Source organism: Gymnoscopelus microlampas, assembly GCF_963454915.1.
Source record: "Gymnoscopelus microlampas genome assembly, chromosome: 8".
Taxonomy (NCBI): Eukaryota; Metazoa; Chordata; class Actinopteri; order Myctophiformes; family Myctophidae; genus Gymnoscopelus; species Gymnoscopelus microlampas.
In genome coordinates, this window is record NC_139945.1 from 2,371,543 (window position 1) to 2,381,542 (window position 10,000).

Genomic DNA, 10,000 nt, shown 5'->3' on the forward strand with positions numbered 1-10,000 from the left:
TTTTGATGTGTGTGTGTGTGCGTGCGTGCGTGCGTGCGTGCGTGCGTGCGTGCGTGTGTGTGTGGGGTCGTGCAGGAGGTAGTTGTGTGTGTGTGTGTGTGTGTGTGTGAGCGTAGGTGTGCAGGTGCTTCGGGCGGGGGTCCGGTATGAGGTGTGTGGTGTGTGAGACGGTGGGCTTCAGGCGTGGCTGTCTGGCTGCTACACACACTGCTGTGGTCCTGGACAGGTGAGAGACACAATGTTACACACTGCTACACACATGTTTCACACTAACATGTGTTGTCGGGTGAAAACGTGTCAAGTTCACAGTGCAATGTACTCTAACAAAACCACTGGGTAAGTAATATTTCTTGAAAACCTCCTGTGAAAATCACTCATGCTGTGGATTCACAGGATTCCCTTTGATCCTCTTTGAGTGTCAGAACAGCAGAACGAAACGCCGACAACATGAAAAGAAAAACGTTGTGAGACGAGATTTCACTTGGAAATCGTCTTTTCATCTGCATGTCCACAGAGAGAGAGAGAGAGAGAGAGAGAGAGAGAGAGAGAGAGAGAGAGAGAGAGAGAGAGAGAGAGAGAGAGAGAGAGAGAGAGAGAGAGAGAGAGAGAGAGAGAGAGAGAGAGAGAGAGAGAGAGAGAGAGAGAGATGTGCTACTTGTGATGTTTTTGTGTGAGGCTGTAGGCTACTATTATCATTAGGTCAGTGGTTTTCAAACCTTTTCATATCAAGGTCCATTATTTATTCTGCATTTGAGCCACAGATCCACCTTTGATGAGATTATTTAGACTCTCAGACCCAAAGACTTAGAATATGTTGTTATCGTTGGATAAGATTTTGTCCACAATTCCATCCATGATGTATTGATGTTGGTACGAATAGGAGAGATGACAGGCAAACGTTGATACAAATAACAATTCTTCTACGTTGTCTAATTGTGTGACTTCTTGTACATTAAGTAATGCGGATGTTTAACAATAATATAACTCTTGAGAGTGTAAAATGAAACCAAATGGACCCGTACGGGTCCATTTGGTTTCATTTGACACTCTCAAGAGTTAAATATGTATACAGTGTAAGGGTCCATTTGGTTACATTTTACGTTCTCAAGAGTTAAAGATCTATAAGGGTCCATTTGGTTTCATTTTACACTCTCAAGAGTTAAAGATCTATAAGGGTCCATTTGGTTTCATTTACACTCTCAAGAGTTAAAGATCTATAAGGGTCCATTTGGTTACATTTTACACTCTCAAGAGTTAAAGATCTATAAGGGTCCATTTGGTTACATTTTACGCTCTCAAGAGTTAAAGGTCTATAAGGGTCCATTTGGTTACATTTTACACTCTCAAGAGTTAAAGGTCTATAAGGGTCCATTTGGTTTCATTTTACACTCTCAAGAGTTAAAGATCTATAAGGGTCCATTTGGTTACATTTTACACTCTCAAGAGTTAAAGGTCTATAAGGGTCCATTTGGTTTCATTTTACACTCTCAAGAAGTTAAAGATCTATAAGGGTCCATTTGGTTACATTTTACACTCTCAAGAGTTATAGATCTATAAGGGTCCATTTGGTTACATTTTACACTCTCAAGAGTTATAGATCTATAAGGGTCCATTTGGTTACATTTTACACACTCAAGAGTTAAGATCTATAAGGGTCCATTTGGTTACATTTTACACTGTCAAGAGTTAAAGATCTATAAGGGTCCATTTGGTTACATTTACACTGTCAAGAGTTAAAGATCTATAAGGGTCCATTTGGTTACATTTTACACTGTCAAGAGTTAAAGATCTATAAGGGTACGGTACATTTGGTTACATTTTACACTGTCAAGAGTTAAAGATCTATAAGGGTACATTTGGTTACCAACTCTCCATCATTTAGCGAGAGAGAGAGAGAGAGAGAGAGAGAGAGAGAGAGAGAGAGAGAGAGAGAGAGAGAGAGAGAGAGAGAGAGAGAGAGAGAGAGAGAGAGAGAGAGAGAGAGAGAGAGAGAGAGAGAGAGAGAGAGAGAGAGAGAGAGAGAGGAGAGAGAGAGAGAGAGAGAGAGAGAGAGAGAGAGAGAGAGAGAGAGAGAGAGAGAGAGAGAGGGTAAATGCATTGCTGTGCTCAGCTCTCTGTGAAGGCCCAGTTCTGCTGTTCTGACAAAACACACGCAGACCAGGAGAAACGGGGTCGAGATGGTAATGAATACCTTCCAGCGTGTGTCATCATTTAAAATGTACAGCAGAATTATACATATACAGACTGAGGAAGATTCACAGCCCTTGTAATCACACTATGATGAGTCATAATACTGCAGCTACAGTGGCTGAAATATGATTCCTCCTCATTCACATTTATACATTAGTACGGAGCCCCGTAGTGAAATAGTGTTGTTGTGTTGTTTTAAACTCCTCACACGTTATTAACATGTGGGAACGTGGATACGAGATCTGTATGTTGTGGCCATAACTTAATTCATAATAATATTAATAATAAAATGTTTGGTCCCCACCCCTTGGGGTATTTTTTGTCACTGCTTATTTGCACATTAAAGGATAATTTTGGACTAAAGTTTTATTACCTTTTCTATGATGTTATAATATCTTAGGATGAATGGTACAGTAGAACATTTTCATAACTCCACCCCTGGTCCGCCAGAGCTTAAAAGGTGCGCGGATAGGCCTTAGGTTAGGTCACATATTTGAATAGCTTTTTTTTGGTGAGATCTGATGTTCATAGTGACAGAACACTATGAAACCCCCCCAAAAAAAACAAAAAAAAAAGTCTCGCTAGATGAGACTGAATTATCGAGATTTCAATCTCGTCTAGCGAGACTTGAACGTCAGATCTCTCTCTCTCAAAAAAAAAAAAAAAGCTATTCAAATATGTGATCTAACCTAAGGCCTATCCGCGCACCTTTTAAGCTCTGGCGGACCAGGGATGGAGTTATGAAATGTTTCTACTGTACCATTCATCCTAAGATATCATAACATCATAGAAAAGGTAATAAAACTTTAGTCCAAAATTCTCCATTAAGTGAAATTTGCACTTTGAATGTTACCCATCCTACAACTTACTAAGAGCAGTAAGCAGTCGTCGATTTTAAGTGTCTTCCTCTGCAATTCTCCTTTAAGTAAAATAAACAACACTATTTTACTTCTGGGGCTCTGCATTATAGAGAGTTAAAGGTTTGTTTCAATTTAATAAACTAAAGACATACAACAGTGAGAAGAGTGAGATGAGTTCATGTAAAACGTATAAACATAATTTATCAAAGATCCAATTGGCTGCTGTACCTACACTGACCCCTCCCCCCCTCCCCACAGGTGCCATTGAGCCCGCCCCCAAGATTGACGGGCGGCGGCGCTCGGTGATCACGCTGCGGGAGAACATGACGCACAAGTTCAGCTGCCAATCGGACGAGCCGGGAGCAGGGGGGGGGGCGGGGGGCTTCCCGCACCAGCAGGCGGCTCCGCCCCCCCTGCTCACCTGGTACCTGAACGGCGAGCGGCAGCGCGAGCCCTTCCCGGACAGCGGGCGCCTGGTGATGACATCACAGGAGGCGATGACGGAGCCCGTGGGGGGGGCGGCGGCCTCGCGGCGGCGTAGCAACAGCAGCTTCTCCCTGCAGGCCAGGAGGTACGACCGGGAGCTGGTCTGCACGGCGGCCAATCCCAGCACGGGAGAGAGCTCCAACGCCACGGTCACGCTCAACGTGCAGTGTGAGTATATGGAAGGACGCTATAGACACTTAGTCGGAGCAGGCGACTGCCTGTCCTGTCTCTACAGTGGCTACGCCACTGGTCGGCGCTCGGCGCTCGTAAAGACAGTGATGTCACTGAAATGCGACAACTTGTCTGTCTGCCGTCTCTCCTCTGCTGTGTTAACATTATGGGTAACTCGTTAAAGTGGCAAATTAAATGTGAAACACATCAACGATTAAGAAAACAAGAAGATATGTTGACAAAGACACTCTGTTCTGTTCCCACAACGTGTTGTATACAACCAGTATGTTAACGAAGTTAAACAGACAGCCAAACTCGTTTTTCACAAGCCAGGAAGCGAGCGCCTTGCTCCTTTTATTACAATCTTCAGAGTGACAGGTGAAAGTTACGTGTAAAACTGTGTTAAAGAGAAAACAAAAAAGACAAAGATATCTCTTAGCTTTCATGGAAAAATCACAGTATGAATTTAAGCTGGCAAATAAGTGCTAATATGAAATATAAACACAATAACATGACATGATATGCTGGTCATACATAAACATGTAAAGTTGCAATTAGCATCATCATTTTTAACCAATATGAATTAGTATCCATATACATTTGCATTTAAACAAATCAAAACTGTACATAGAATGTGAATTCTGTTCAAACTTACAACCATTGCTTTCGAGGGTGTGAAAAAAGGTCAAGATACAAAAGACATGTTCAGCATGTGTTTGTCTGCTTGTTCTCCAATGGAGTCTACTAGTTATGGAGCTTCTTCTACCCATAATGCATTGCTGACATTTCAGAATAAGGGTTTGCCATTCTTAGCATATCAAAATAAAAGCATGTCATCCATTTACTACCAGCAAGCAATGTATACAGAGATTCTAACATTAACTAAAAACATGAACTCAAACTGAGGGCAGAACACACTCCATACATTTGGAAACATATTTTTATTTAAATCAATATCGTCTCCAGTTAATGTAGGAATATTTTAAAAGTAGGCTAACTCTCATGTCCTCTCATAGGGAATGCATTGGCAGCTGCAGTTCATCGTTCTCACGGACCTCGAGTAGCGGCGCCGTCTCAAAAGTGTGCGTGCAATTTGTAGTTCCCGTGTTGGTCTATTGGCTAATGGTTATCTGTGTGGAAGGACGCTATTGGCTACTGGTGTAAAGTAACTAAGTACATTTACGGAGTATTTCCAATTGTCTACACTTTTACTTCTACTCCATTACATCTCAGAGGCGAATGTTGTACTTTTACTCCACTACAATTATTTGAAAACTTTAGTTACTTACTTTTCATATGCAAATTATTATATTATGAAACATACAGTAACCACTTTAGCCCTATTTTATACCTAGGCTATTTTGAAAATAGCAGATCTACAAGCTCACAATGGCTGTGAGCTTGTAGATCTGCTGTTTTCAACATTTTGGTACTTTTACTTTTGGTACTTTAAGAACACTTTGATACCAATACTTTTGTGCATTTTTAATTCCGGACTTTTACTTCTAACAGAGTACTTCTACATTGCAGTATTAAAACTTTTACTTAAGTTAAACATGTGAGTACCTGTTTCCAATCAACCAATACATCAATTAAGCATTCCTCTCTCTCTCTCTCTCTCTCTCTCTCTCTCTCTCTCTCTCTCTCTCTCTCTCTCTCTCTCTCTCTCTCTCTCTCTCTCTCTTTCTCTCTCTCTGTGTCTCTCTCCCTCTGTCTCTGTCTCTCTTGTGTCTCTGTGTCTGTCTCTCTCTCTCTCTCTCTCTCTCTCTCTCTCTCTCTCTCTCTCTCTCTCTCTCTCTCTCTCTCTCTCGCTCTCTCTCTCTCTCTGTCTCTCTGTGTGTGTGTGTGTCTCTCTCTCTCTTTCTCTCTCTCTCTCTCTCTCTCTCTCTCTCTCTCTCTCTCTTTCTCTCTCTCTCTCTCTCTCTCTCTCTCTCTCTCTCTCTCTCTCTCTCTCTCTCTCTCTCTCTCTCTCTCTCTCTCTGGTCAGTTGAACCAGAGATCCTGAGGGTGAACGCCCGCTTACAGCGAGACCTCGGACCCGGGTCTCTCCCTGGTGCTGTTCGCCTTGGTGCGCTCCAACCCCCCCGCCACCATCACCTTCGTGGACCAGTCCGGTCGCATGGTGGCCAACGCCTCCTCCGACTTCCTGGTGCTGGACTCGCGGAGCTACCCCTGGCTGACCAATCACACGCTCCGGGTCACGCTCAGCAGCCTATCGGGGAACGTGTCGCTCAACGCCAGCAACAGCGTAGGGGCCGCGCAGAGCAACCTGACCCTGACAGGTCAGTGGTAGCTAATCTCTCAAGAACAGATTCTGCTCTCTCCGTTTGAATCTGTCCGGGGGGGGGTTCGTCATATCGCGTACGCACTGGCCTACAAGTGGGCGTGCCTTCAGATCAGGAAGCAGGCCCGTGCTTTACCCAATCAAATGTAGTGGGCGGGATTTACTGTCTGTGCTCTCACTTCCCACTGAAAACAAACCGAAACTCATTTAACAATAGCGTCCTCGGAGCAGACAAAACATTTTAACTTGCTCTTTCATCATAGAAACAAGTGGGCTTATAACCAAAACCATCCATGTTCTCTGGGAGAAATATTGTTAGTGGGAATGAAAACATAGTCGCACCACCGGAAGTGGAGGGCTGAAGGCAGACCAAAACCCCGGTTTCCTTGCGCAACCGGGTGCTCCATTTAGCTCCCCCCAGAGCCAAGTGAAAGAGTAAAAAATCACACCCTGTGTGAAGGTAGCGGCGCCTTTGATACATGTTGTCATCGATATGTGTTTATAATGTGTTTATAGCCACGTGTCACGTGAAGCTTGACCAATCTCTTTGTTGACGGGTCTGACCAATCAGAGCGTTGACGGGTCTGACCAATCAGAGCGTTGACGGGTCTGACCAATCAGAGCGTTGACGGGTCTGACCAATCAGAACGTTGACGGGTCTGACCAATCAGAGCGTTGACGGGTCTGACCAATCAGAGCGTTGACGGTGAACACGGACAAAGTCAGGTATAGAGCAGGATCCGCTCTATACCTAAAGGTATGGAGCGGCTAGCGCCGCTAAAAACAGCAGAGGGCACTGTTTTTCCTTTTTATTTGGCGATGGGTTCCCAGATTGGTGGCAGCAGACAGTGTTGATTTCCTCCACTAAAACTATGACGAAAAATGTTGGTCGACTACCTTTTTTCACTGACGAAAAACTACATAAAAACTAAGCTATGATGACTAAGACTAACACTAAATATATTGACAATTTCGTCAACGAATAGAAAACTAGACTAAAATGTTAGTGAGGGATCTAGTGGAGAAGAGATCCAGTAGAACTAAAAGACAAGTCGTTTTATGTTTGGTTGCACTCGGGTGCTGAAAATAGCAGATCTACAAGCTCACAGTGTGTGTGTGTGTGTGTGTGTGTGTGTGTGTGTGTGTGTGTGTGTGTGTGTGTGTGGTGTGTGTGTGTGTGTGTGTGTGTGTGTGTGTGTGTGTGTGTGTGTGTGTTGTGTGTGTGTGTGTGTGTGTGTGTGTGTTGTGTGTGTGTGTGTCTGTGTGTGTGTGTGTGTGTGTGTGTGTGTGTGTGAGAGAGAGAGAGAGAGAACCACTGTGCTATAGTCATTCTAATCACCTCACATGATCTGTCTCTCCTCTCTCTCTCCTCTCTCTCTCTCTCTCTCTCTCCTCTCTCTTCTCTCTCTCTCTCTCTCTCTCTCTCTCTCATGCTCTCTCTCTCCTCTCGTCTCTCTGTCTCTCTCTCAGAGTCTCAGTGTCCTGGAGGTGCCATGCTGGCATAGAAGGACCAAGGGTCCATGCTGGCTACATGGCTCACCCCTCATCTCAGCCTCATCGTCCTCTGTCTCATGCAGAAGACCAAGATGAAGAGCCATCGGTGAGTGGAAAAAAGTACTCTAATGTTTTACTTAAGTAAAAGTATCAATACTGCGATATAGAAATACTCTGTTACGGGTAAAAGATCCGGAATTCAAATATGTACTTGAGTAAAAGTACAAAAGTATTGGCCGTCAAAATGTACTTAAAAGTACAAAAAGTAAAAGTACTCATTGTACAGAAATGTCCGCTGGTCATCAAATTATTGTCTCAGGATTGTCTCACATCTCCATGAATTCAAGGCTTCATGGGGTGTGTGGTTGATGAGAAAATATGTCATTTTTTGGAGTGAACTATCCCTTTAAATGTACCCCCCTTCAACTGCTTTATGCCTAAAGTTACTGGCTATATCCATCATATGTTGTTAGGCAATTTGAAGTCATTGTAGAAATATTAGGCTTATAAACCTGATAAGAAATGATCTGTTTGTATTTGTTGGTTATGTAGAATCACAAGTAGTAGAGATCATGTGAAGCAGGGGCGCAGCCACTGGGCTGGGCCGGGGTGGGCCGTGGCCCACCCCACATAGAAAGCTGGTCCCACACTGAACATGTCACTGAAACATGTCCAGTCATCACACATTATATTACATTACATTACAGTCATTTAGCAGACGCTTTTATCCAAAGTGACTTACAATAAGTGCATTCAACATAGGTAGGGAACAAAACTACTAATCACCAGAAGTATTAAGTGCATTTCCTGCAAAAACAAGCAACCAAGAGTATACCTAGCGCTAAGGTAAAAGTGCTATATATCAGCTACCTACTTTCTTAAACAGATGAGACAAAAATAGCAAAATCAAATGAGCACAAGCTAATACAAAAAGTGTATCGACTAAACAAGATCCAATAAAACAATACAACAGTAAAACAAGAGTTCGTACAACTAGTTAACAACAAGTAAGCCAGACAAAGAGGAAGGGTAGTGTTTCCTGAAGAGGTGGGTTTTCAGCCTGCGGCGAAAGATGGGCAGTGACTCTGCTGTCCTGACATCAGTGACTCTGCTGTCCTGACATCAGTGACTCTGCTGTCCTGACATCAGTGACTCTGCTGTCCTGACATCAGTGACTCTGCTGTCCTGACATCAGTGACTCTGCTGTCCTGACATCAGTGGGAAGTTCATTCCACCACTGTGGGGCCAGAACAGAAAAAAGTCGTGACGTGTCGATCGACCAGAGGGACCAGAGGGACACACTGAACATGTCACTGAAACATGCCAGTCATCACACACTGAACATGTCACTGAAACATGCCAGTCATCACACACTGAACATGTCACTGAAACATGCCAGTCATCACACACTGAACATGTCACTGAAACATGCCAGTCATCACACACTGAACATGTCACTGAAACATGCCAGTCATCACACACTGAACATGTCACTGAAACATGCCAGTCATCACACACTGAACATGTCACTGAAACATGTCAGTCATCACACACTGAACATGTCACTGAAACATGTCAGTCATCTGAACACTGAACATGTCACTGAAACATGCCAGTCATCTGAACACTGAACATGTCACTGAAACATGCCAGTCATCTGAACACTGAACATGTCACTGAAACATGCCAGTCATCTGAACACTGAACATGTCACTGAAACATGCCAGTCATCTGAACACTGAACATGTCACTGAAACATGTCAGTCATCTGAACACTGAACATGTCACTGAAACATGCCAGTCATCTGAACACTGAACATGTCACTGAAACATGCCAGTCATCTGAACACTGAACATGTCACTGAAACATGCCAGTCATCTCACTGAACATGTCACTGAAACATGCCAGTCATCACACACTGAACATGTCACTGAAACATGCCAGTCATCACACACTGAACATGTCACTGAAACATGTCAGTCATCACACACTGAACATGTCACTGAAACATGTCAGTCATCACACACTGAACATGTCACTGAAACATGCCAGTCATCACACACTGAACATGTCACTGAAACATGTCAGTCATCACACACTGAACATGTCACTGAAACATGTCAGTCATCACACACTGAACATGTCACTGAAACATGTCAGTCATCACACACTGAACATGTCACTGAAACATGCCAGTCATCACACACTGAACATGTCACTGAAACATGTCAGTCATCACACACTGAACATGTCACTGAAACATGTCAGTCATCACACACTGAACATGTCACTGAAACATGCCAGTCATCACACACTGAACATGTCACTGAAACATGTCAGTCATCACACACTGAACATGTCACTGAAACATGCCAGTCATCACACACTGAACATGTCACTGAAACATGCCAGTCATCACACACTGAACATGTCACTGAAACATGCCAGTCATCACACACTGAACATGTCACTGAAACATGCCAGTCATCACACACTGAACACGTACTTCTTGTT

At 43.5% G+C, this 10,000-nt stretch overlaps 1 protein-coding gene across 1 annotated transcript in view; it reads left to right on the top strand.

The window, feature by feature from the left end:
* The window catches only part of tmem25 (transmembrane protein 25), a gene marked incomplete at its 5' end in the record, with an annotated part of 15,433 nt that overhangs the window by 2,381 nt on the left and 3,052 nt on the right, over positions 1-10,000 (top strand). The window contains 6 exon segments of the mRNA XM_084064035.1: positions 168-226; positions 3,309-3,704; positions 5,695-5,726; positions 5,728-5,989; positions 7,507-7,583; positions 7,585-7,591. Coding sequence (XP_083920161.1) covers positions 168-226; positions 3,309-3,704; positions 5,695-5,726; positions 5,728-5,989; positions 7,507-7,583; positions 7,585-7,591 — 833 coding nt within the window.